Source organism: Idiotropiscis lumnitzeri, chromosome 5 (assembly GCF_059441095.1).
Source record: "Idiotropiscis lumnitzeri isolate Australia: NSW breed Sydney's pygmy pipehorse chromosome 5, RoL_Ilum_1.0, whole genome shotgun sequence".
Classification (NCBI taxonomy): domain Eukaryota; kingdom Metazoa; phylum Chordata; class Actinopteri; order Syngnathiformes; family Syngnathidae; genus Idiotropiscis; species Idiotropiscis lumnitzeri.
Window position 1 is genome coordinate 26,601,699 of NC_142395.1, and position 27,859 is coordinate 26,629,557.

The 27,859-nt window shown below is 41.7% G+C and overlaps 2 protein-coding genes across 2 annotated transcripts; both read left to right on the top strand.

Moving 5' to 3' along the window:
• The first annotated feature begins 782 nt into the window (after positions 1–782).
• mtmr10 (myotubularin related protein 10) lies at positions 783–15,061 on the top strand. The gene is made up of 16 exons (XM_088297054.1): positions 783–1,363; positions 2,838–2,898; positions 4,622–4,758; positions 5,080–5,152; positions 5,566–5,708; positions 8,464–8,557; positions 8,676–8,823; positions 9,226–9,313; positions 9,407–9,495; positions 10,416–10,546; positions 10,646–10,715; positions 10,963–11,033; positions 11,233–11,405; positions 11,481–11,651; positions 11,824–12,006; positions 12,232–15,061. The coding sequence occupies exons 1-16, from the start codon at positions 1,307–1,309 to the stop codon at positions 12,838–12,840; spliced, it is 2,298 nt and encodes a 765-aa protein (XP_088153180.1). The 5' UTR covers positions 783–1,306; the 3' UTR covers positions 12,841–15,061.
• Positions 15,062–15,739: 678 nt separating this feature from the next.
• atxn1l (ataxin 1 like) lies at positions 15,740–27,661 on the top strand. Its single transcript, XM_088296887.1, has 4 exons — positions 15,740–15,889; positions 15,988–16,015; positions 18,761–19,911; positions 20,970–27,661. Exons 3-4 carry the CDS (start codon positions 18,883–18,885, stop codon positions 22,296–22,298), a joined length of 2,358 nt encoding a protein of 785 aa, XP_088153013.1. The 5' UTR covers positions 15,740–15,889; positions 15,988–16,015; positions 18,761–18,882; the 3' UTR covers positions 22,299–27,661.
• Positions 27,662–27,859: the final 198 nt, after the last annotated feature.

The following is a 27,859-nucleotide window of genomic DNA, read 5'->3' on the forward strand; positions in this document are numbered from 1 at the left end:
TACATGCGAGTCAATATGAACGCTATGATGTGACGAGAAAGGGTTTGTAATTTTCACAACCGTCGTACAATGCCAATATACCGCTCTGAAAAAAAAATGCAATAAAATAAAGTACTTTAAAGTGACAATGTATAGGTTTACGCGCTGGTGAAGTTGCAGACAAACTCCCGAATGAATAACAGGATTAAATTGAGTGGTAAACGTTGGCCGGTTAGACTGCAGTATTTTATCGCCATCTAGTGTTGTTTTTACCACATGGCATTGCACAAAAATCAAATTTACACAGTAAGACAATTCCAGATAAATACTTTTTTTCTCCTGTTACTCTTGTACTATTTTTCTTTCTTCATCTTTTATTTTTGTTCTATGGTTTAATGCTTATATTTGACAGTGTGTCAGGTGAGTGTAGAGTTTAAAAAATACTTTAAAAAAGACACTTTAATAAAAAGAAAAAAAACTATGTCCGCACCAAACTGCACGTCATAAAAAAAACAATAGAACAAGACATTGAAACGATGACGCGCAGTGACACGATTCAACCTTAAATTACAAAAATGTTGCCTGCAATGTATCAATAAAGCTAGCATTAAAAAAATAATGCAGCGAAACGTTCGTGGGAGTTGTAGTCCATAAAACATGTACCTTTTGACCGTTTACGGCTTCTCGTGACTAGAAACGGCAGCTGAATGTATACGTGTTACAGCATAGAGTCCTAAATATCCGTTAAATTCGTGTAGTTGTTGGTAAACACGTGCATTTTAACTTTTTTTAAGAGCGTAAATGCCTAGGATGGGCAAGCACTTTGAAGTCCGGAAGTAGGGCGGGACGTCGCCGCTTACTTTCCAAAATGGCCGTTAAGCCGTTGACTGCATCTGCTCTTGCGTTCGGCTGAATTAGTCACACTTTGAGGAAGTCACTGGCAGCTCCGGACTTCTGTAACAGGTGGTTACGAAAATGTAGACGCCCGTCGGAGGCCTCTGTATTTTCCTAGCGAACTAAAGTTACGCGAATTTAACATTTCCAAACTTTTTATTCCGTACTTTATGCTAACTAGCGCGGCGAGCTACCGCCGAGGTCCCAACATTAACTTGGGTCAACTTTTTCCCCAAAGTGGCTAGCCCGAAATGGAAGAGGACCATCGTCACACCAAGACGTCTGTGTGAATATTTTTTTTTCTAAAGACGTCTCGGTCTCAACCTTCAGACGGACTTTGGCTCAAAGGCTCAGTTTAATTTATTTTTCACCAGTGGAAGCTAGCTGTTAAAAACGCCCATTTATAGCAACCTCGACAGGGCGGACATAAACAATGTTTTCTGTCAAACCCATAAAACCAACCTTCAAGTCTTATCTTCCTCCTGTACAGGTACATGAACGCTACACAATACAAATGTGCATGATATTGTTTCTTAGTTGTGAAGTGGGACATTTTGTAGAGTCTTTAATGAGATTTTATGCAGACTTTCACAGCCTTTTTTTTTTTGCAAGTACTCACGCTCCTTGCATGTTGATCAATGTAGAAATGATTCAACTCCAAAATTGCAAATTCCAAAAGTCCTCCTCATTAGACCTCACGATTGCAATTACCGCTCTGTATTTGTACTTATTTTTTGCTGTCATCATCTGCATGGGTTGAAAAAAAATCAAACATCTTTTGATGAAAGCACCAAGTAGAAAGTACAGAAATTTGTTTGCAAATGTAGGAAGCAAAGGTAAAACGTTGTTTTCAATTTAACACAAGTCTATGCGGATAAAACAGATGGGACATTTGACTGTTTTACAATGCTCTGTCCCTTGGCATTTGTTTAACTATACAGCAGAGTGAGAAATCATTTGATTTAATAAGAAACTAGGATAAAATAGACAGATTAAACCGATAGGCCCTAGTTATATGATGTTAGATCATTATACTCTGTACTTCATACCAGTGAGCAGTATTGATGGTGAAAGGTGGGTAGGGTTAGTGCCTTGTATTTCCATTATTTTCCATGTTATCATGAAGCAAAATTGGCGGTCTGTAGCTAAATGGGTCAATAATTGCCATGTATTAATTGACACAGTGTGCAAATCTGACAAAATGTTGGTTGGGTGCAGGTAGGTTGCTCAGATTGATGACAGATTTTTGTTTCTGGGAAATTCTTAATGGTACATGAAACTCACAAGTGTGACTAGTAGTCGAATTTATGCGCTTACCATTCAATTAAATGATGCTAGTATTTGTTTTTGAACCATTTGGAGCTTTGGCCCATAGAAGACTTTATTTGGTAAAACATAGCGCCGTGCAAATAACTAAGCACGATTGGAACCTTGGTCTAGGTAATCGGGTTTTGAAAATTCATCTATCGGAATACGGGACATTGCGCATGCTCAACCGCAAGGAAATTTGGTCTTGTTGTACAGGAAGTGCTCGTACGTGTGGTGTTTGGTGCGCAGACCACCGGAAATGCAAAAGTAGTGATAAACAAACACGGTGAAAGCTAAAGTAAGTGCGACACCACACTTTTGGAGTGAGGTGGAAGAAAGGAAGGAAGCGGAAGTACAAAATGAAATGACATATAATTGCATCATGAAGTTGTCCGTGCATTGACGTTTAAATCGGGTTATTTAAATGTGGTGGCAACTTTATCCGCTCAAGTCATGTAAAGAGGTTATTCCGAATGACGCAGAAATCGAAATTTTGACAATAACCCGGATATTGACTGCATGTAAACATAGTCATTGCTGCTATTTTTATGGGAAAATATAAACAAAGCGCTCATTCTCATGACCTACTTTGGAATGTCACATTTTTGTCATCATTCATTAACCGCTGACTGCTGGTTACTGTTTTCCCTGTTTAGAGTGATGTGAAGAAGACCATTGACCCGCCTATTAAAAGGTTGGAGCCCAAGCTACTCCCAGGTAACCTTGCAAAGTACCTTCAAAGTCCCCAAGTGGACAACAAGAATACCTGCACCTCACATTGGCCATTTTGTTTTTCAATAATACAAATATTTCTTTTTATAATAATTGGTGGAGTAATGGATTTTAAAAATATTTGATAGCTGCAGCCTCTCTAAAAAGCCGTCCCACAATCTGATAATTAGATGAGGTCTTCTGACATTTGAAATGGTTGCTACGGACAGTTGCTTTCAGTACAACAGGGCAGGACAAGTGAATGTTCCGTGTCAGGTTTCACACCTCTCTACCACCTTCAGGGAATTCCTTTACCAACAGGCACCGTCACATCACTAACTACCACTGAAGACTGAAAATGTATTGTTGCCATTTATACAGAACAGCAACACGAGAAAATAAAGGGACAAAATGGGAGACTTTACAAGCCGTGCAAAATGACTTTTTTTGGAGTAAATGCCATCGCTGACCAAGTTGAACAATGCCATTTTTTTTGTCAGACGCTGGACGTTTTTAGTAATGGGTTGTTGGAGGTCGGTGAGCTTTCTCAATACCACCCTGCTATTTATCTTTGCATCTTGCCCGTCGTCGTATCACCCTTGTGGGTTTTTTTTCTTTGACCTGTGCCGTTTCTGCGGCGAATAACCGCTGTAACGTGCCGTCATGAAAGCTAGTTTCAAGTATCTAGCAAGCTAATTAGGAAAATACAATACAACTTTATTTATATAGCGCATTTCACAACAGCTGGAGCTGTAACAAAGCATTTTTCCATATGATGTAATATAAATTAGTGATTAATTAGAACTCAAATTAAAATGCATAAATACAGTCTCACGTGCAGCTCATTCATGCAATGGAGTAGCAGGAGAGTTTCCAAATCTAAATATCATTCTGGTTTAGGGCTGAGCAGATGCAAAGGGATTCTCAAGGGAGTGGCTCAACGCAGCCTTTGAACTCCAACGTTGTGCTTTGCTCTGTAGAGTAATTATTCACAGGTGAAATGCCATGTAGAGGAATAGATTCTGCTGAGTCCCGGAGGCTCAAAGGCGGATTGCGGTTCTGGTTGAGGTCTACCACGGGTGACAGTCGCATCCTGTCCCATTCTGATCGGGTCCTTCGTGTTTCTCACCTTCCGTCTGGGTCTACTATTGATAACATGTCGGCTTTAATGCACGTTTGTCAACAGGTCGTTCACAAATCACAAATCCAGCTCTTGTACCACAACAGGCCTCATCTCACAACCACCCCGTTTTGTACACGGTGGCCTCTGCCGTGGCCGGCGGAACCATCTTGTGAACATAGCCTTTTCTCTGTTCCTCAACAGTTTCAGTTCTTGTGGATTATTATAATAAAACTTGGAATCGACAAGAATAGAATATGGCTTAAATTGAAGTGTTACCGGATCAATTAAAATCAGTTAGGCATCTCGGGTTTTTTGTTCTCAAAAAACACCAATGAGTAACGGCACACTCACGAGGTACATAGTTAATACGTATCGAGCTTGGCATGTGCAACATGTGTGTCATATAATTACTGTGATATGTCTTCCCACCCTACTGATAATCACAGTGTTTGCACATTAGAAATAAGCAGAATGACTAATGATCCACATCCGAAGATGATTCAGGAAAACCTTGTACAATGCATCCGAAAGTCATTCATTAAAATCAGTTTTGATTCATTTTGAAATGTTTTTTTCTTTTCTCATTTTTAACATATCTGCTTCCAGGGGAAATAGTAGTTAACGAGGCGAACTTTGTGAGGAAATGCATCAGTGCTGAAAGCAGCCAAGATGACCTTTGGGGAAAGTTGATATGTACCAACTTTAAGGTCTCCTTCATCCCTCAAGACACTCCGACGAAACCGGTGAGAATAAAATTGTGTGGTGGTCAGGTCACAAGCTGAAAGCCGAAAAAGTACTTGCCAGCGTGTTTAACAAAATAGCAAAGGATGAATGAATGACTCAAAATGGTGCACTGTATTCCCACTTCCATGTCTGTCGTGTGTATGAACTGGGAAAGAGGAAGTAAACTTTCCTGTTCTTCATTGTGAAGTGAGAGCATGCGTCATTTCCACCTTTACTGCAGACTGTTCCAGAGATAATAAAATGCCAAGTCATTACTGAACCAGTAATGTGGTCAAATTAGTGGGTCAAGTCACACATTCTGCTTTTGTTTTGCCGCTCAGAAGTTTCAGTTGTCCCACCTCCTGCTCGGAGAGCATGATGTCCCCTTGACTTGTTTAGAGCACGTGGTAACAGGTAAGACTGGTCTCAACATCGCTCCTAATAAATGCTCGTCTTGTTTTAGCCTGCTTTTTGTATCATGGCTGTCTGCTCTTTCGCCGTTACCTGATCTACCCTCTGATAACCAGTAACGCCAGCACAAAGGCAGTGTTTTGCATCCGTTTATGGCTCAGCCTTGTTTACGCGTCTCACTTAATGGCTTACAATGCAGGCGTCACTGAGCACAGGAGGAAATGTTTTGTCGTGATGAGGCACGCTTGTTTCATGCTAACACACTGGGCTTTGTCTGAATTGAAAAGATGTTATCAGGCTTAATTTTGGCTAACACTAGATTGTGTTTTCCTGTTGTATTCAAAGCTCAACCTGACTTTTTTTTGCACATTTATTGAAGTATTCATCTTGCTTTTTTTTTTTTTTACTATTTTCAGTGAATGATACAAAGGGGAAGAAGAAAGTTTTGGGCTCAAACCAAAAGCTCAAGTTCAACCCCACTGAGCTTATCCTTTACTGTAAAGACTTACGGATCATAAGGTTCTGCTTTGATGAGGCCGGGCCTGAGAGTGCTAAAAAGGTGAGTGGTTGCTGCTTCTTGGTTTTCTTTCATTCCACATAACATCCCACATAACTCAAAACTCAAATGATCTTTCCCCTTTGAAATGACTGGAAAGGCTATTAATCTGTTCTGGCCTCCTCATAAAGCAACGCATAAAAATGTAAAATAGTTTTAGTAAGAACAATTCAACTCTAATATTGCTTTTTATTAAAAAAAAAAAATCGATTTTCAGTTCCCGATTTCGATTTGATTTGATTGTTTTTAAATCGCTGCCATGCTTGTCTCTGTGCGCTCGTGTGGCCAATCACAAACGCAATACGCATTCATGGTTTGACGCAAGCATGTAAATGTTTATTCATCCATTATCTGATCCGCTTCTCTTCACGAGGTAGCTGTCTTCAGGCCGTAGGCGGGCTACACCCTGAACTGGTTGCCAGCCAATCAACAAATCATCAAACACAAAGACAAACATTGCACCAACGATTAAAGCAAAATACACAAAGACAGTTGCGATAGGCTCCAGCATGTAATTTAGTGTAGTAGTAGTGGTATACCATAGTCACAAATTTGTCCCAAAAAAATGCAATGTCGGGCGACAAAAAATGGTGGGAATGCCACATTTTGGTTGTCTACAACCACACATTATGTTTTCACCGAAGCATTTTGCTTTCACATCATGTACGTAAAGCTTAGTGCTGACTCTCCAATTTGTGCGCTTGCTTCCTCTGTCCTTGTCTGTTGCTGCCTCTTTCGTTTCCTGACTTTAGTATACGCCGACACACGCATGCACGGACACACACATAATAACACAGCTTTAGTGCCATGGCCACTTCTTCAATGACAAGAATAATTATAGCATTTAGCCATCGTATAGTTTCTATCTCAGCAATAGCTAAGAATGAAATTCATGTATGTAAAGGTGTAATTTACGTTTGCACATCACTTTAGAATGTGCCACTGACTGAACACTGTGTTGTTGTCTGATCTCTTGCCATTCCATCTGGGAGCAATTTTGTCACGTCAGTTCATAGCTGCAACACATTTGGCAAGCAATATATATATACTTAGTACAACACCGTGTTGTGTAGGGATGATGTCAGTCAGTACAAGTGAACCTGAAGAGGAAATTTGAGTTAAAAACACCTTTAGTTGTCCCATTTCCGGAGATGGATTTAGGTTTTGGTTTGGTTTGCCTGCATTATGAATATTATACTTGGATTTTACTGGCATTTTATTTAATTTTACTTTATCAAAGTGTGATTATTAATCAAATGCAATTCATCATTCAAGCTTAATACAAACACTCTACGGTGGCGGTGAACTCAACCCACTTAACAAAAAGCAGCAGTTTGAGGTTTACTGTCACACTAAACAAGATGTTGAATTACACATGAAACACAACGTGTAAACAACCACTTAGCTTTGCTGTAGTAAAGTCAGTTTAGCTTATTGCTAACAAACAATGCAGAATGCCATAAACCAGCTAACTAATAGCACTGTTGTTGCAGTCTTATCCTCTGTGAAAAACAACATATCACTGTATTTTATTGTCAGTTGAGACTGTCATCTCCATGTACAGGGGAATTGATTTAACAAGAAAAATAATGCTTTATTTTATTAAGGGCCAGCTTCGTACGCGATAGCCGATTGTCCATTGAACTGAAGTACTTCTTTTTGTGCCCTAAAAACACCAAATACAGCACTTTTTTTTGTGGCCCAAAAATAAACGCCTGAAACTGAAAGGTTTTAAACTTCAAACATATTTTGCTGGTGCTTGGGGGGGTTAATGGCATGCAGCACAAGCCACGTTTTGATTGTATTCCATGGATCAGGGCCAAGTCAGCACATTTGTCAGCCTGCTCTTGTGTACTGTATATCTGTGATAACAGCAGCACAACTCAGAAATATGTATGTCAGTCTCTTAATTGTGCCACAGTGTCGTTTCTGGTGCTTTACAAAAGGGTCTTTACAAAAAGTGTTGTTTTGAGTTCACTGGACACTATTTTCTGTCCGTTAAATCCAGAGTTCATTGGTTCTGGGCCCGTTAAATGAAGGTTTCATCTTATTTGTATATGTTTATAAACTTGTGTCTTGAGGCACCATTGTATATGAATTGTAAGTGTGGGAAGATTGGGTGAGTTTACAACCAGCATTGGTATGATGTTAGGAGGCGTCTAACGGAATTGTCTCATCGGGCAAATAGTCCTGATGTCATTTACCGGTATTGTATTCAATCTCTGAACTTTTGTCATGTTAAATGTTGTTCAGACTGAGTATGTTCTTTGCTACAATATGGAAGTTCTGGAATGAAATACTGTATATTAGCCACTGCTCACTGCTGTGGATATTTTGGGACACAATGTTCGTAATTACAGTGTGAAGTTAAAAAAAAAAAAAATAGTCCTGGTCCTTTTTCACTTCACGACATATGGAATGAAGCCAACCTATAATAACTTTTTTTTGCTGTAGTAAATTACAGAGTTGGGTACTCCCTTACGCACGCACACACCAAGTGTTTTCTTTGGTGTCCTCATGCTTTTCACAGCTTCTCTACTGAATGGCCAGCTTTGTGTGACTACAGTGCAATCCTGAGCGAGCGGCTTGGTTCCGAGGTCACTCTTGTTCATGAGTTGGAAGCATTTAAAATGCCTTCAAATGTTTGTTTTTTTGTACTCTGAATGAAATAGTCACTAACAAAAAAAAAAAAAAAAACCTTTCCCTGTTTGATTCAGTCATTCATGAGTAGCGTTTTGTTGTGTTTCTCTTACTTTAGGTTTGTCTCGCTATTGCTCACTACTCCCATCCAGCTGATCTGCACCTGCTGTTTGGTTTTGAGTATCAGGGGCGGCGCTACCATGAATCCAAAGGTTAAAAAAAATACTTTGTCATTCATCATCTCTCCGAATTAAATATTGTAGAATAATATATGTGCATTTCTTGTCCATGCAAAGCGATTGAATCCCCGTGTGCGTCTTTTCATTTCAGCTGAGCGACTCAACGGCTCCATCCGACAAGGGGGAATACAAACGCCCATTTATGATCGGCGGTCCGAGTGGGACAGAGAGATCAAGAGAACGGGCGCCTCGGAGTGGAGAGTGTGCTCCATTAACGAGTTTTACAGCATCTCCTCAAGGTTTGGGCTGCTGTTATTTTTTGCAAGTGCAACGAGTGAAGGAAAATATGCCGGCACCTCCTAGAATATCGAAAGTTCTCCTTGTAGTCATACCTGGTATGTTTTGGCAAAGCAGTGTATTTACACTCAAAGCTGTTTTGCTCCATTTCATTAGCATTTCACTGTAATGCATGTCTGCATTTGGCAGGAGGCGCCACTGAGTCCAGAGGTGACCTGAATAGAGGTTGCATTGTCATCGTTTTCCCAGTGTTTTATGTGGATGTATTGTTTACGCCTTATTACACATTAGTAACCTGACACATGAAATGTGCTCGAACAATGTACTTGATTGAGCTAACGCATACTTTCGAGAGCATCAATTTTGTGACTCATTGCCCCCTTTTTTTTCCTACTGGTTCTCAGTCTTCCGGAGTACATTGTCGTCCCAGTTTCCCTCGCAGACCAGGATCTAAAGCGGTACTCTATATTTTTTACTGGCAGCCGCCTCCCAGTGAGTATCATTTCCACTAAAGATGACCACGAGTATTTTCCATTTTACTGCCTTTCACCCCACCAAAATGAACCATTGTTTCCTTTGCTGTAGCTTTGGTGCTGGAGTCACCGTAATGGAAGTGCACTTGTGCGCATGGCCAGTGTGTGTGACCCAGCCCAGCAGAGGAAGATTGAGCAGAGGTAACTCAAACATCCACAAATGCATAGATAATCTAACTATATTCAAATTTGGGATCACTCCTTATTGCCCTATATTGTGAATTTGCCATTTTGTAGTGCTCTTGCAATATCTATTGTATAGTGGTGGGTATTTGATAGGTAAGCAAAAATTAGGGAAAATTTGGGTTTTCACTGCGACATGTGTTTTTTCAATTTTTTTGCGTATCAAATTTTGTATTTGGTCCCTGAAATAAACTATTCATTCTTCAAAATGTTCTGTGCCAATCCCAATTAAGGTTTTCAGTCAGTAAACAAATGACAGACAAGTAGACGTTTGTTCAACACAACCACAGGAAAGTCTGTGTAGTGCAATGCAAACTAACAGACGCACAAAATGAGCATTGTTGTTGCGGTTTTAAGCCCTTAAGCAACAAATATTTGAGCAGAAATGGTGGAGCAACACATGTAGACTGATAGTAACAATTCAGGTATATAATATTTCTCTGTAAAGAATGACTTATGTTGGCCGCCTTTATGTCCATCCGTTTGAATTATACTGCTCCCAGGTGGCCATGGCACAAACTCCGGCAGGAGCGAGTATAAGTATTAGAGCATTATTGTTCTTCTTAAAAAATGCAATACAAAGTGTTTTGTCAGGGAGGCTCGAATGGATTAATGGTGCTTTCATCTATTTCATGGTCACAAAACAAATTGAACTCATATTTCAAAGTATGCTGTTTCATTTGTATTCATTTTAATAAATAAATAAATACACTATCAATTTGTATCCTTGAAATTACTGTTCATTGAAATGACAATTTTTCATTTGACTTTTGCCACAGTATATACACTAGTCCACTATAGAAATATCCCTATATAGTGAATAGGAGACATTTGATAAGAGTTCATTAATCCTCAGTGTGTGTCCTTCATTGTGGTAGGATCATCACTGCCATCACAAAAAGCCACCCACAATGCAGTGAAGTGTGCACTTCCGACCTGGACAAGTGTCTGCCCAACATCCAGGACATCCAGAGTTCTTTCGTCAAAATCCGACAGATCTGCGTCATAGGTGAGCCTTGTTACCGGTTCCCATCTGGATCCTGAAGGAATTCCGCAACATTCTTGTGTTTAGTTTAGATTACAAGTGTTCTGTTCTGATTGTGTGCAGATCCTTTTGAGGAGTGTGAGGAAAGGTGGCTTTCATCCATTGAAAACTCCCGATGGCTTGAGTATGTCAGGTATGAAAATAAACTGCCAGGTTTTATGATAGCACTTCATAGACTGCGCGAGTATAGAAACCCTCATGCCATTTCTTATGTCAAAACACATTGTATTTTTAAGAATCACAAATGTCGGCCCATTTGATGACTAAAACCAGCTGCTTCATTCAACCTGCATACTATGAGATGGGCTGTGGTTCAGTGACTAGAGGGAATGTTTGAACAAGTAGTAAATATATTTTGGAGCAATAATCTGTGATTGCAGGGCCTTCCTCAAGCACGCATCTGAGATGGTGTACCACTTGGATGGGAGGAATGTTTCCGTCATTCTCCAAGGTAAACACTTTTGCGCCAATAGCAACATGAGAGTTCCCCATTAAAAAAAAAAAAAAAGTGAACTTCATATTGATTTTATTAAACAGATGTTATGCTGTTTGAAATGTTGTTCAAAGACATTGCCCATCATTGGCCTGACTTGATTAGAGAAATGTGTTCTTGCAAACAACTTGATGTTGTTCCCCATCATCTTCTACAGAGGAAGAGGATCGCGACCTGAACTGTGTGGTGTCCTCCTTAGTGCAGCTCATGGTGGACCCTCACTATCGCAGCCTTGCTGGATTTCAGGGTTTGGTGCAGAAGGAGTGGGTGATGGCAGGCCATCGCTTCTTGGAGAGATGTAACCACTTAAAAAAGAATGACAAAGAGGAGGTATTTCTACAAGGTCATGTACTTTTTTTTTTCTTTTATTAAGTCACTTATATTAGTTGTTTTTTTTTCTTCAAGTCCCCGCTGTTCATGCTGTTCCTTGACTGTGTCTGGCAAATGATGAACCAGTATCCAGCTGCATTTGAGTTCACAGAAACATACCTGACAGTCTTAAGTGATAGCATGTGGATCCCACTCTTCAGCACTTTCCTCTTCAGTTCCCCTAAACAACGGGCCCAGTACTTGATGGTGAGGAATGTAAAATAAAATAAGCTTTTATTTTCATTCTAAACATTTCTCTGTGACTGGTTGTTGTGTGCTTCTTGTTTGTCATAAACAATTGACGTTGATTGTGCGTGTTTGATGACTGTTAAAATACTCAAGTTGTAGTCAGACATACTAAATTATCCTTTTTCTGTAGGACTTTGCAAGGAATAAAGCCATCCCCCAAGGGGAGGACCCCTTTGTGTACTTTGCTCCAGTGTGGGACTGGTCACAGCAATTCTCCACCAAAGACCAAACCCTTTTTAACAACCCCATGTACGTTGGCAAAGGAGCTGCATGCGTTCTCAATGGGGAAGTGAAAAGCTTTAGACGCGCAAAGGTAACAAAGATTGCGCTTTTTCTCTCAGCTGATTTGTCTTGTTGCACTTGTTTCCACTACCGACATGCACGGTAGACGAACTCATTCACTGCCAGCCCTCCCAGTTTGGTACTTTTGATATTCATGGTGGCTGCAAAACAAAAGGAGGACAAGTCATAATATACAGGGAAATAAATGATGGCTGTTGCAATATTCATGGATTTTTTTATTTGTTCTTCCTTCCAGAAATATGGCTCCGTCTTCCGAGGAACCTCTGCATCTCTGCGTAACGGCTTGAAAAGCGGAGAGGAGGTGCTCACTCGACGAGGCTCCCTGGTGGCCGAGCTGAAGGCAGAGTTCTCACCCATGAAATATGTGGTGGAAAGCCCATCGGAGCGCTTCTTCAGGGAGTGGTTCTCTCGACCCGCTGACCAGCAGGGCCTTTTGCTCCCCCTGCTCACGCCTTCCCACGTGGCCCTCTGGAAGCTCTACTTCCTCCGCTGGGTGCCGGAAGCCTGCATTTCCAAGGGGGGTTCTATCACTGCTTACCACAAGCTCTCCCAGCTGGTGGACGAAATCGAGATGCTACAGAACCACCTCAAGCAGTACAACGCGCCCACCCTGAGCGGCACGCCGCTCTCCAGCCCAAAAGGGCCCCCTGCTGACCAAAGGCGGATGTATTTTCAGGCCGCTTCCCCAAATGATTCCCCTCCAGAATTCCTTTCCTCGTCTTTTCCTTTCACCCCTGTCGGAAACCTGTGTCGCCGCAGTATTCACGGAACTCCCATCAGCAAGTTTTTGAACGGGGCGAGGATCTGGCTCTCCACAGAGACGCTCGCTAACGACTCCCTCTGAGAGTGGGCGGGGTTTCGTTTCGATCGCTGTTACCACTCTTAATGCAGACGATTCTAACAAAACAACTTTTTTTTTTTTTAGTTTGTAATAAGCTAGAGTTTGCAACATTGATGCTGCTTCAAAATCCGAGGCAACAACTGGAAGAGCATCAATCAGGAAAATAGCTCCCTCAATCCTTCAAATTAATAAATCGAGAACGCAGAAGAAGTACATTCTCCTCATTGGCCAGTGACGTTCTACTGTGATGTGCCCTCATACTGTGAAAGAAATACATACATGCGTATATACACAGGTGGTCCTCGGGTTACAAACGAGTTCCGTTCCTACGCTGGCGACAAATTTCTGGGGAAATCGGAATTCACGCTTTAGTACCCCCAACGCCGCTCCCCAAACTGACCCGCATATGCAGAAGACGTCACTCGTAACGTAGTGTTTATGGAAGTAAATGCTCTAGCATGGAGGAGCCACGGCCATATCAAATTATCTCATATCTACAGAGCAGTGATTCAGGAGGCGGTAGAAATACAGTATTTTTTATTTTTTTTTGTGAGGCGATACTTTTCTAATTTCATGGAGAGAGCGTCTTGTCATTGGTGTTTACGTGGCTAAAAGTATCACCACAAATGATAACTGTATGCTTCCTGTTTAAAGAGGAATTAAATTCAAACTGAATATAGATATAAAAGCGATACCGTTATTCAAATCAACTTTGCAGATTCACGGCCAATCAAACAGTCACTTTTCCTCCCATGCAGTCTGTTCCCGCCTGCACAGATGACGTCTTAGTCAGAGAAATGCGACCTGGCCGTTCAGACTGTGGTCGCATTGCAAAAAATCCAATACGTATCTGATCTTGGACCACATATGAATGTGACCCACGTCGGATTAAAAAAAAAAAAATGTCATGCCGTGAGATTAGCCTTCAGAGGTTTTATAGTCCAGATTTTATTGCAGCAACAATGATGCATTTCACCAACACTGATTCCAAACTTAATGTGCACCTTCCAGGAAATATGATAAGATGGCATCTAACTCTTTAGTTGTTTTTTTTGTTTTTTTCTTTGTTTTTTTTTTTTTTTTTTGATGTTCTAAAACCCAGAGCACCACACAATATAACACTACTAACTGACCTGCAATACTAAATGGTGCAAACAAAATGCATCGGCATGCGGGCGTTTTCCCTTCCGCAAACTTAAGCCTGTTTGCTTAAAAAAATTATTTTGTTTGACGTTTTGCTGTCGCAAATACTGTGCTTTTGATTTGAAGAGACTTCAATCTGTGGTGAATTCATAGCCCCCTTTTCAGAGCGGTTTCATCAAGAACAAATAAGGACTAATCATTCCGTTTGACAAAAGGAAAGAGGACTCAAATCAATTCTTAGTTTTCTATACAAGGGCTCCCTCATGTTTTGTAACTGCTGAACCAAAGACTGGCTGGTGGAAAGTAGTAAATGGTTCAGTTGTTTAAAAGTGGTGAGAAGCTAATAGTGAGAATTTTTAGATCAAGGGTGTGGAACTTGCAACTTGAGGGCCATTGAATCGAATTACAAACTAAAACCTTAAGTTAGTAAAACGTTCATATTTATTTATTTTTCATTCCTTTACTGTAGCCTTGCAAGGACATGTACAAACTTTGATAGTTTTCCACCCCTGATATTAGACAATAGTGACCCATTTCACTTAAATGTAAGATTTCTTGGCAGTAACTAAAATTGTGTTTTAAGTGGGTGAGTGCTGAGTCAGCCCTACAAAAATGCTATTAATTGCACATTTTACCCAATTTATTGTTCTCCTTCAGGAGGCTGAACATAAGTTTGGCATTTTTTTAATATTCTCTGTGCTTGAAATCTGATATTTTTAGAGTTAATGGTACTAAATAAGTCTAATCTTAATTTTGACTATATATTTTATGGAGAGATATTTATATGATGTTATCGTCCTTGGCTGATTATATGAAGACTGTTCACTGTGACTCAGTTGGATGTGCCAGCAGATGTATTTATTCATATTATGGAAATGTGCTCTTAAGGGAGACATCATGGCTACTCGTGTGCCTTTTGGGAAGAATTTGTAACATTGCTCTCTATATCTGACTTGTCTACTTGTGTTGATTTTAATGTTGTCTTAAACCTTTAACAGGTACTGCACTGAGAAGGGTTTTCTGGCAGAAAAGAGGGCTCAAATGTACCAGTAACTAATCAATACATTTTATTTTGAACTGAGGTGCCTCTCTGTCTCATTTTTTTCCCCACACAGAGACGACAAACCTTCACACTCACCATCACACACAGGACAATTTGGAGTGTTCAATTAACCTCCCATGCATGTTTTTGGAACATGGAAGGAAACCAGAGCACCCGGAAAAAACTCACATAGGCACTGGGAGAACAAGCAAACTCCACACAGGAGGGCTGGAGCCGGAATAGAACACTGCACCTCTGCACTGTGAGGTCATCGTGCTGCCCTGCTGTAAAAATAAACAAACAAATTCCATTATAAACTGTACAATTGATTATTAAAAATAAGCCATTTTAAATTGGCTACGCATTTATACTTTTTTCTTGCCTCATCTAATGACTGGAGTCATTTGCATAACTGCAGTTGACACTCAGACTTGCGGTTTGGCTCGTGGATTCAGATTTGTGATTTTTATTTTCTTGAATTCAAAGTTTTATTTTTGGGTGGATGTGGCTTATTATTTTGTGGAAAATGATTATTGGTTGTATATCCACGACAACTCAATGTTTGGGGTTATAATAATCGACACCGCCCCATTTTTCCAATGCAATTGAGTGGGTGTCAATTATTTGCTGGATTTCGCTATTCACACGCCGACCCGCTAACTATCCCCGCGAATAACGGGGGTCACTTTTAATAGCAACGAAAAGCTAAGAATGAGAACGTGATATCATATGTGACTTCCTGAAGACTGATGTAGACTACGTACTAAAATGTTAGTATGAATCATGTAAGTGCAGTGGTGCAGCTAAATGTAAAACAAGAACATGAGTCACTCGTCCGGCGATAGAATCATCCTGGTGACGTCATCGGTAAGCGCCTCCGCTGGCCTTCGAGATGGGCTCGACTTCTGAGCCTTGATTTTTGTCTCATATCGCTCATCTTCTCTCCTTAATTCCACCCCCTATAGCAAAGTCCTTCCGCGATGACATTTGGAGGTAAGTCTGTGTTACTCCGCTGCGTCACTGTGCCTAACAAAAACAAAGTACGCGTTGCCGTGGAGTATGTGAGGCGATAGGAATCGAACAGGAGTGGAGTTGAGTGAGCTAACAGCGTTAGCCGAGCAGCTAACTAGCCGGAACCACTGTCCAGTGGAACACGACACAAAAAATGAATAACAGCCTGCGAACTCCACTTTTCAAACACCAAAACGCTTAATCACATTAAAAGGAAGCGTACTATGTAACGGCCAATTTCTGTTATATAAAGTGCTAGTTGGCCTCATCCACCGGTAGTTAACGGTGTACAATGTCTGTGCTGTGTAACGGAGTTCGAGTGACTTTTGGGCTCACTGTGTTTTACGTCCGAACCAGGAAGCCCATCGATGGTATCGTTGAAACACAATTTCCCTCTAGATAATCGCCCAAATTCCTGACTGAAGTTGTGCCCGTCCCACGATTCCTCTGGTCGTTAGTCTGTGATGACGTCCTCGTTTAAAATGATGCAGTTATGCTCAACATGTAATGTCATTGTTGTTTCTGTAAGTCTACGTTGAAAGGCGTCATATTTTCGGACCTAAACAAAAAGTATCCAGGTGGTAATATGATATGGAATTAAAAAAAATATTTGAAATTGTCTTATCTTTAAAGCGTTAAACTTGCTTTTAGTGTATAGATCTAAATCAGAAGTGTTGGGGAACCTTATGGCCATTTGAGCTGTTGAGCTTTGTGCATGACTCGATGCTACCTAGTAGAGTTTTATTGTCGAACAAACACCTTTCTCTGAACAAATGTCAAAAGAATTATTTTAAAACACTTTAACATTCACATGAACTAATAACATTTTTTTAAACCATCCATCATTTTCTAAAACGCTTGTCCTCAATCCGGGCGGGTTGGGGTCTAGGGCTGTGACGCTAATTCCATATCGATATGTATCGCAATAGTTTGGTGATTGATATCATTAGAAAATGGTATCGATACATTTTTGATCGTTAGAAAATGGTAGCAATAAATTTTTTATCCAAAAAAAACGGCCCAACTCGTCACAAACTCCCTCTCATTTCGGAAATACATCCTGAAGCTTACGCATGCACCGCTGAGCTAGCGTGACTCAAAACAAACAAAATAACGGGTGGCGAAAGGTCGACTAACCGGCCGACTTGAGGAAACGGCTCGTGGCTCCATCACACGAGAGCTCTGGAGAAGCGAGGCCGGCGTACGTAGCAGTTAAGCCGCTAACAAGAATCCTCCCCGGACACGCATCACAAGGGAGGCCGGTGTGCGTTTGACTTTTTTTGTAGTTCATTTTGAAGGTTAAGTGTTGTTTTAAAATAAAATAAATCAGAATACAGCCCTTTTCCCTTTTTTATTTTCAATAGTAAAAATAGATAAATAATTAATAATAATCATAATTTGATATATATCGATATCAACCGATATGACATACTTGCGTCACAATATAGTTTTCAGCCATATCGCCCATCCCTAGTTGGGGGTCAGAACGGCTTCGGGTGGTAGGCGGGTTACACCCTGAGCTGGGGCCATTCAATCGCAGGCCACATATAAACAAACAGCCATTGAATCTCACATTCACATTAAGAATTTAGTCATATATATGAACCCACATAGGTGCGTGAGAACATGCAAACTAAACACAGGGTTGAAAAGCCCAAATTCGAACCTGGGCCCAACCACGGAACTGTGAGGCAGAAGTGCTAAACACTTAACACCATTCTGAATTTATTCGGACCTGAATTTCATTTTGTGCACAAACATGGAGACATTTGCGAGCGCGAGTGCACTCGTGATGGCATCAAAGTAAAATACCAAATGTTGTTGATGGACGTTCCAGATAAAACAAGATAATCCATTTTGTTTGCTCCTGTTGCAGTGAGCAAAGAAATGTGAACAATGAACACTATGTTGTTCATTCGTGAAGGTCTAAGTCAAAATGCTATTATTGATCAACTATTGTACCTGGTCAGTCACACAGCTGTTACAGTACATGTTTAAAATTCAACATTTATGTCCTGTGCTTATAACGCATGCTAATTATTGCATGTGATAGATAACAGTAGTGTTCATAAAAATAAGTATAGCATTCAAGAATTCAATTACAAATTGAAAATGATAAATACAAATTTATTATTATTATTATTATAGAAAAATAGAGATGTGTCTATTCTTCCTAATCTCTGAAAAAACAAGCGTTGATAAAGTTTGCCACTTTCATCTACTCTTTTTATCTGTATTTTATATGCATTTCCATGCATGCGCCACACTGTCCCCTCTTTATTTGTATTTTTATTGCTTAATTTTACAATCTTTTTATTTTTCGTGTTTCCAATTTGTTTTCTGGTTGGTCTTTGAAGTTTTATTTAAAGTCGACTTTTAGTTCTGGAAAACAATGCATAATCATGATTTTAAATATAATAATTGGGATTATTTTTTTCCATCGTCACCTAGCCTTAATCATAACGTAAATGAGAAAAAATACATGGTTTATTGTACACACAACAGTTAAGATCTGGTGCAGGATTATTGTCTTCGTCTTTGAGGAGAAAGAGCAGCGCCAGTGCTCCAACAGTGACATCATTGTGACAGCTTCATCCATTACTGACTGAATGATCCATTCCAAGCCCTAAATTCAATAAAGTCATCCGAGACGGCCATGTTGTAAATGTACCCGAAGAGAAGACTGATTTTATTCTCCCGCTCTTTTCCGCTTTGTTTTGCCTCCAGGAGAGCTGCCAGCGGAAGTCAGCCAGGGGATTTCAGATCTGGTGCCTGACCGGCCCGACTGGCTTGCGAGCGTCGGTTCCTGCGGCATACAGTGATTTTACTTTGTCGGCCCCAGCGTCGCGATGAAACCGGCTCAGGAGCGCAACCAGGAGTGCCTGCCTCCTAAGAAGAGGGACCTCCCTGTTACCAACTGTGGCGGCGCTGCAGGGACACCAGGAGTGGGGCCTGCCGTTGAAAGAGGAGGAGGTGCTAGCGGTGGAGCAAGTGCTGTTGGCAAGGATGAAGTGGGCGCCATCCCAAACTGTGCAGCCAACAGTGACTCTCAGGGAGGCCCTCCGTCCGGGGAGTGGCTGCGAGCTCAGCCAGGACTTCACTACGGCGTGGACACTTCTGAGGGCATATCAGCAGTGCCAGTAGACCAATACAGTATGCTTTATAAAGTGGCTCTACCGTCTGTTACATACTCGCCCACCAGTCCTCACACAGTGTTAAGCCACATCTCTCCAGCCTACACTGTTCACTCGCCGCTCCTGCAGCATCCGGGCCTTCCTTATCCTCCTTTGGGTTACGCGCAACTCCCTCATTCCTCCCTCCAGTTCGTCAGCTCCCCGTATGCAGCGGTACCATACGCTTTACCCCCCGGCTTTGTCTCCGGTTCGCTAATCTCCCCCTCAGCCACCATCCCTCAGACCCACGCCGTGTCGCATCTCGTCCCGTACCAGTCTGTCATACAAGAAGGAGTGGTCTCCCCGCCTCCTCAGGCTCAGGTAGCCACTCATACCTTTGCCAAAGTTTCCGCATCCGGCGGCGTCCCGCTGATGCTGCCTTCAGAGCAGTCGGCCCAGCAACACCTCGGTGCCGTCGGTGTCATGTCCGCCGCAGAGCTCAGCTCGCGAGGCGTGCCGGTTTTCTATCACCCTCAGGGTGCTGCCAGAGCCGCCGCTGCCGCCAGGGACACCCACAATGTGCATCAGGAAAAGGAGTTACTGATAAATGGAGGGGATAAGGACCGGGGAGGCAGGGAGCTCACTTTGGACTCCACCTACCCCGTCAGGAACACGCGTGTGCAGCAGGTAGCGGCACATGAGCCCAACCAGAAACGCCGGCTGAGCTCACCCGGCCATCGAAGCACTCCAGACAGTGACCTGGAGGTGAGTGTTGACATGTCCTCTAAAACACGCTTCCATTACGATTTAGATTTCATTCTCAACTTTTTTTTGTTGAGATAATCCTTCATTTGTCATGATTTTAACTTCGACATGAGATCCATCTAGTCACTTTCCAAAGCAATTGTCCTCATTCGGCAGCGGATCGCAAATCCCAGCCGTATTTGAGTGTGTGGATGGATATCAGCGGGCAATTTGGAGCCTTCAATGAACCTAACGTGCATGTTTTCTTAAAAATTTGAGTAATTTGATTGCACAAAAGGTTGAAGCAATATCCCTAGCTGGAAGCTTTGCAGGGATCGTAACTCCACACGGACTAATGGTAATGCAGTCACATGTGGCATTCTGTGTAGGAATTCGCTGCCAGGAGGGGAAAAAAATCAGTCAAAGACAGCATAACAGCACGTCTATGATTTCTAGCACAAGGTAATATTGATGATGTTCGACGTCATCGCTAGTTAGAACGTATTGTAATGTTCTTACAATTGTGCAAGGGTAGACATAGCCGCCTTTACACCTTCAATCGCTTTGTTGAACAAACAGTAAGAGAATAAACGCATAATAAGCCGCCTCCGTTGGCATACATGAGCTGTTGTTGGCCACAACTCAACCCCAGTCACACGTTGGATGTCTTTATTGGGCGAAGGTTTGCCACTTTAGCAGCCAGCCAACTCTCATATTTGTTGATGCCCCCGTCACTCGCCAGGCACTGCTTCTGAAAGCCACACATAATCAAATATGACGAGGGCGACCCCAAATGGACATTTTTTTCTTTGTTTAACCAAGCTAGCTAGGCATTTGAGAACAATTTCTCATTTTCAGTGGAGTCAATTTAGGATTCAGTGTCTTGTCCGAGGACATCTTGACCAAAGACAATTGGAGCCGGGATTCAAACTGATTCACCGCTCAATTAATGGATGGAATTCATTAGCTGCAGCCCTATTTATCTTTTTTTGCGGGGGAATGTTGCTTAGGGCTGATGTTGAATTAGATTTGAAAATTGATATTTGTGTTTTAGTTTCATATTTTGACGGTTGTTTCAGGTGCAGCAGGTGGTTGGCAGTTTGGCCTTCTCCTCCTCCTCCTCCTCCTCCAGCCAAGGTGTCAGCGGAGGGCGTAAAGAGGTCTCCTTCGCCCCCCTCAATCTGTCGCAGAGTGTCCAGCGAGCCAGAGACATTCACGGAGAAAACCCGGCTCTCCCTTCTGGCCACTCTGGGTACCTGGGCCAACCCGTGAGCTACGGTGAGCCCAGAGTGAGCGGAATGCAGCAGCATCAGCAGCAAGCAGCAGGGCAGCCGGCCCACGCTGTCATGCTAGCCAATGGGCAGCCGGTGCTAGTCCCTGTGGAGTATCACCCGCAACCTCAGCAACAGGTTAGTAACAACTCTCCTAAGTCCTCCTTCAAAGCCTCAGATCCGTCAGGCCGAGCGTGCCACCCTGAGAGGGCTGTGAGCGAGCCGGTCGTACCCCAGCCGCAGCCGCAGCCTCCAGCCGAGGTGACCCAGGCCTTAGCTCCCGGCCCGTCCGCCGGTAAACCGTCGCACTTCATGAAGGGCGCTATCATCCAGCTCGCCACTGGGGAGCTGAAACGCGTGGAGGACCTGCAGACTCAGGATTTTGTGCGCAGCGCCGAGTTGAGCGGCGGGCTGAAAATCGACTCCAGCATGGTGGTGGACATCCGCGCCAGCCAGCAGAGGCCCGGTCTGGTGACGCTTCACTTCACTGTGGGGGAGCAGCAGAGCAAAGTGACCATCGACGTACCCCCGGAGCACCCTTTTTTCGTGTTTGGCCAGGGCTGGTCGTCATACAGCCCGGAGCGCACGGCGCAGCTTTACGGCCTGGCCTGCCATCAGATCCAAGTCGGGGACGTGTGCGTGTCCATCACACTGCAGCAGCAGAAAGCCGCCGTGCAACAACATCACCCCCAACAGCTGAACGTGGCAAGGACGTTGAGCAAAAGCGAACCTGTTCACCAGCTGATGGGGCCGCCCGCCCCGCAGCACTCGCGTCCTCAGGCACATTTCAGGACAGAGCGCATGCACAGAGACAGATCGAGAGATTCCGAGAAAGACTCGGCGGACAAGGAAGAAGCCACGCATCACCCCGAGCCCCACGTCAGACCGAGTCGGACCTCAGGCGAGCACCCCAGGAGTCAGAGCGGCTACCAGTTGCACACGGATGCCTCTGCCTTGGCGGGGGCCGTGCTGGGTGCTTCTCAGAGACGCTGGTCCTCACCTGGTCTCCAAAGATACAGTGTGAAGGCAGAGCATGGCACCTGTCCACAGATCAGCACCTCGGGACACATCCGGCCCTCGTTTATCCCCCAGGAGGTCAAACTGTCCATTGAGGGACGCTCTAACGCAGGGAAGTAGCACCGACGTTCCGTAGCAATTAGGGCTGAACGATTCACAGAATTCAAACCGACATCGCAATGTAGTGGAACACAATTTTTTAACTCGCAGCATGACCGACAAGTCATTGTCTAACTTGACCATCCAACAGTCATGATTTAGCAAAACAAAATGCACGCATTGCTACGTTGCCCAACACGCTCATTATACATGCAGGAACAAATCAAAGTAAAGAGCAATACTTGGAGCTTGATTTATGTCATAAATCACCTCACCTCGTAAATTTTATGAGGTGATGCCTTCTTTTGCTCTCTGTTTGCTTTTGTCATTTGTCATTTCTGATTCACCAGCCACATTACTCACTGAAGATTCATTTATTCAGCTTATATCTGAGAAGCACAATGAATGAATAGAGCCAACAATCTCTCTTTTTCTCATTTTTATTCACATGCATAAAAACAGAAATGAAAAACTATCTGACACCATTTGCTAAACATAAATGATAAACAAATACATTATTTGGAGAAATTCAAATTTTATTACTTGAACTTCCCCTCTGAAAATTCGAAAACATCAAAATGACCTCCATTTTATCGACCACCTTTTTATGCAAGGAACATATTTTGCCAATAAGTCACATCAACAAGCACAAAACAGCACCAACAAAAAAAAAAACAAGTTTCATTATATAGAATTTTTTTTTTAATGATGCAGGGAAACAAACATTGTCATAAAAATCACTTGAGCAAAACGTACAGGACAGCAAAAGAAAAAATATTCTTGAATAAAGTTCTGTCGTAAAAACCTTCAATTTCCCCAAATAATGTATTTGTTTATTATTTCAAATACGGAATAAATGGGTCCTTAAACAAATAATCTCGTATTAAATCACAATGAACATTGAGGAGAGAAAAAAATAATTGCCATTAAATTCTTTCCCAAAATCGTTCAGCCCTACTTAGCAAGTGTGGAGGAAACCTGCTGCGGATGATAAAAAGAGTGTGAATGTAGCCTGAGAATGTTTTAAGATTTTTGCACATCCAACTCAAAAAAAAAAGAAAAATCTTGTTCTGGCTGACTCCGCGTCGCCCGCCCTAAAGGAGAAGTTTGTAGTTTCCAGGAATAGTCCTCGTACGCTGCATTTCTCCTCCCTCTGTCACCACTTCCTCACTGGAGGTCACCGTCTCATTGGGAACGCCCCGGCTTCCTGATCGGAATGCACTCAGACTACTGCGGCTTGCGCTTGCAGCCCTCCAATCTTTTCATTCATTCCTGACCGCCGGCGTCTGTTACGCGACGCCGACACACAAAGCGCGGCGCATCCCGTCGCTCGTCTTACAATCGAACTTGTGAAGAATCAATCACGCCCCGTTTTTGTCCACTAACACCTTTTGTGTGTGTGCGCGCGTGTTTGTCTGTTTTGCGTGTGTCGTTTTTAAGTGCAACAAACTGGAATCAGTGCTTCATTCATTCCAGTATCATCAGCGAGTCGCCCCGCCCCCCCTCCCTCTTCTCATCTCCTCATTGTACCTCATTTACCAAAATTGAAGCAATAGAGCCCACCGCGGGACTATCCTCATCGGATATTTATTCCCCACCCACCTAAAGAAAAGTCCACATTGTCTCACCCCAACTTTAAAAAGTGATGCACTATTCCCATGCTCCATTTTCTAAGCTTGTTGATTCGCCATTTTTGCTGATATTTGATCACACTTGTACTTTCCTCACTTTTCCCATTTTTCTCACGACCTTTTGTCTCACAGCATGCGAAGGGAATACATTTGGGAAAACTGATGTGCGTTTTTTCTTAAAAATCTGTTTACAAATTAGCCAAGATGAACGCTGCAGTTTCCTCGCGCTCACTGACGATCTAATAAGTGCAATTAGAAGACACGCAAGCACGTAACGGTTTTAGTAATCAGGCGTTAGGTCACACACGAGCAGACATTCCTACTGAAAAAGTACAACAAAAAAGTTTTTTTTTTTTTTAAATATACTTCGATTTTGTATCATTTCCTATCTGTCTTGTTTTGTGTTATGAGCAGCAAATGTTGAAGCTAAAATGTCCGCCCTCATCCCAAAAAAATAAATAAATAATCAACAAGGGTGTTTCTTAAGTCAGGACATGTTCAAATTTTTTCAAAAAACATTTCATTTAGTTGGAATACAGTGTTCCCCACAGAATTTCTGGGGGTGGGTAACCTTTTGTCTACCAAATAAAAGTAGTGTTTTGGCACTATCTTGATGCCAAGGAACTAAGTTGAAATAAGGAGAGGAGGTTCATTTAGACAGGGCATAGTAATGCTGTAGGCAATGAATCTTTTTGCGCGAGTGTCAACTACTCAAATAGTAGGGGGGGGGCGCTAGTGATGGGTAAATGAAGCTTCAAATCTGCTTCATGAACCAGTTGTAGTATTTTTGGACTCCAGTAGATGGCACTCTTGGTTCAACATTGGGCTGAAAGCACACTGACTTGACATTTTTGAAAGCAACAGTGCCATCTACAGGACGCAAAAATACAACAACTGGTTCATGAAGCACAATTGAAGCTTCATTTTCCCATCACTAGGGGACGCTGTATTAACAATATTGATATAATTTCCAACATTTGTCAAACAAATTGTTGATGCGTTTTGCAAAATTCAGGTAAACTCAATGCAATTGTCGTCTAGACTTTAGGGACGCCCTGCATGAGGGCTTTCGACACGGTTAGCAATACAGCTGCCATTTATTTATTTTTTTCCCTTAAACGTCGTCTTCTATGCAGTAAACCCAGCAGGAGCGCTCAGCTGATTGCGATTCTCTTCTCTCTGCTTCTCATCGTGGACGATAAGCAGCAGCTGGGCAAGCGAACCTGCTGTCGAATATGTGCTCCCCCTTGCCATGCAATTATGAAAACAAATAAAACCTCAGAGGAACTCTTTAGAAAAGGCCAAAAACAAAAAAACATTTAACCCGCATATGTTCGTGAGAGTGTAAATGCGCATTTTACATGAGAAAATTCTCAAACAAAAAAAGTATATTGAACGCACAGGAAGTTTAGTAAGTTGGGATTTCGGGTGGAATTTCAGGATGAACTCAAAATGCACTCAAACCTTCACCGGTGAACTGAATTTGACCTCGTAACGTTTGAATGCTCATTTCCAACAAGAAGCTCAACACTCTCAACAGATGTTTGATGCATCTCGTCGTTGCAACTAGTTTACAGGTGTAATTAAGTTCACTTTTGAGGTGCATTAACTAACTTTTTCTGACTGGCATATACTAAAATGATGTCGTTTTAATTTATGTTGTGTGAAATGGGCCTGTTATGCTGAAAATAAATCTATTCTGTTCGAGCAATTACACAATTGTAGTGTCGAACCTCTGTAGTGGAAGAACATTCATCAGATGAATAGATACCGCATTATTGGAGTCTTAAAATAAATATATAAATACACAGTGCTAAATTCAACTTTAGACAATTATGCTGACTAATTTTGATTCTTGGAGGATTTTGGAAAAACTAAACTTTCAACAATCACGAGGTATTAACCCCATTTCAGTCGTGAGCAGTGCCGCCTCCTTCGGGGTCAGGGGGGGGGGGTGTCTCCCTTATGTTGTTCTAGCGCCACGCCAGCCTTTTGTGTTTTGTTTTTGGCCGCGTGTTGTGTTGACATGGCTGACGGTGTGTCGCTGTGAGTACTTGCACTAAATGTCCCCTTCTTGGCAGTGTTGTCGCTTTAACTTGAAGAGTCACAGGACGGAAATCCCGGGTTTGCGTGTCGTCGTCATGTATGCAAGGCCCTTTGGAGCAAGTCATTCGAGATCCTTCATGTACAACTTGAGGTTTATGCACTAGGATGTACTCTGTCCTCACGAGTAGGAGAACTTTGAAATACAATTTGGACAAGTTACTAGTGAAGCAAAACTGCACACGTCAACATCTGCATGCTACTAGTACTATTTGTGCCGCACTAGATTTTAACTTGTAGATTTTCACAATGCCACTCGTGCACTAGTCGGATAATACATAAAATACAATACAACTTTATTGATAAAAGGAGTAAGCCATTAGAGCATTTATTTGCTGTGCACTAGTTTTCATTCATAATCAAATAAGGAAGAAAATCAAATAAATGCTCACAAACAAGCCTGAAATCCATTTATGCTGCACAATATTCAAAATGTATGCAATATGGGTGTTGAGTATTACAATATCAAAATTGTGATATTTAATATAATATTTTTTCATCTAATGAAAGAATTTTTTTTTTCCTTCCCACAAACTAATTGGGCTCAATATACTCTTAGTTAATTGTTTGAAATATCTTATTTTTCTGATTGGTTACTTCCTGTTAGTAATGCCCATACAATTCCATATGACACTTATTACACGTCTTTGCGATATGCATATTGCTCATTTTTTTTACATACTGTGCAGCCCTAATATATATATATATATACATACACAAGTACAATATTTAAGCCTTCATTCTGTATGGTACCAGTGTGCTGAATTTTCTTACTATTGAGGACAAAGAGTGCAATAGTACATGGCCCTTCAGTTGAATATGAAATAAATGCTCAATGAACTTGCCCGAGTTGTGTGCCGTTTGCGGTCCACGCTTGTTTGATGCCTTAACTCCCGCTTTGTACAATGTTTGTGTGAATGAGTGGTGGTGGACTTCCCTGAGTTGAATTTTGAGGATTGTTTCCTTGTTGACTTAAAATGAGGAGGGAAAAAGTCAACAAAATAGCAGAACGGTTTCAAGTTTTAAAGATGTATTTTTCCTGATTTTGTTGTACTTGTTTTGGGTTTTTTTTGGCACAAGATGACACTGCTTTGTATGTGAAGTTGTGACGTGTAACTGCGGAAGAAAAAAAAAATTGTTTTCCTTTTCCAAAATGCCTAAATCTGCAAAATATATGCAAAGATGTAAATGTAACAGTCAATCCTCAAGTATAATCCAGGTCGTCTGAACTTTGTATGGTGACTTTTAATATCGTCTGGTCGTACCGATATGTATTGATCTTTTCTCAGAAGCCTTATAGTTGTCCACCCAAAGTGCACCCTTAGAACTACCCTACACCTACCTGAATTTAACAAAGCATTAATATTTCTATTTTGTTGCTTTTATTATTATTATTATTATTATTTGTACCTTTTATTGGATAAATTAGATTTGTACTGTATATTTGTACCTCTCTGTGAACTACTTAGGCTGTTTTTTTTTTTTTTGGTTCTTTACTTTTGTTTGGCCGTTTGAATTTTATGTACTTTAAGGACACAAAGATATTGTATTTTTATCGTTACAGCTAACTTGGAGACGTTGCATTCAACATGTTATGTTGACACAATATAATATATATATATATACAAATATAAACTATTATCAAAATGGTGTGCTATTCTATTCTTTGAGTTATTGTTTGAGGAAATGTTTCCATGTACACAAAAAGCCCATTTCGCTCACTTATTGTTGACAAATGTGTCTAAATCTGTGTTGGTGCGCACTTCACCTTTGCCAAAATAATCCATCCGTAGATTAGCGTAGAACGTGGACTGGCTGCGGATAACACCAGTCCCTCACGTTTTGTTC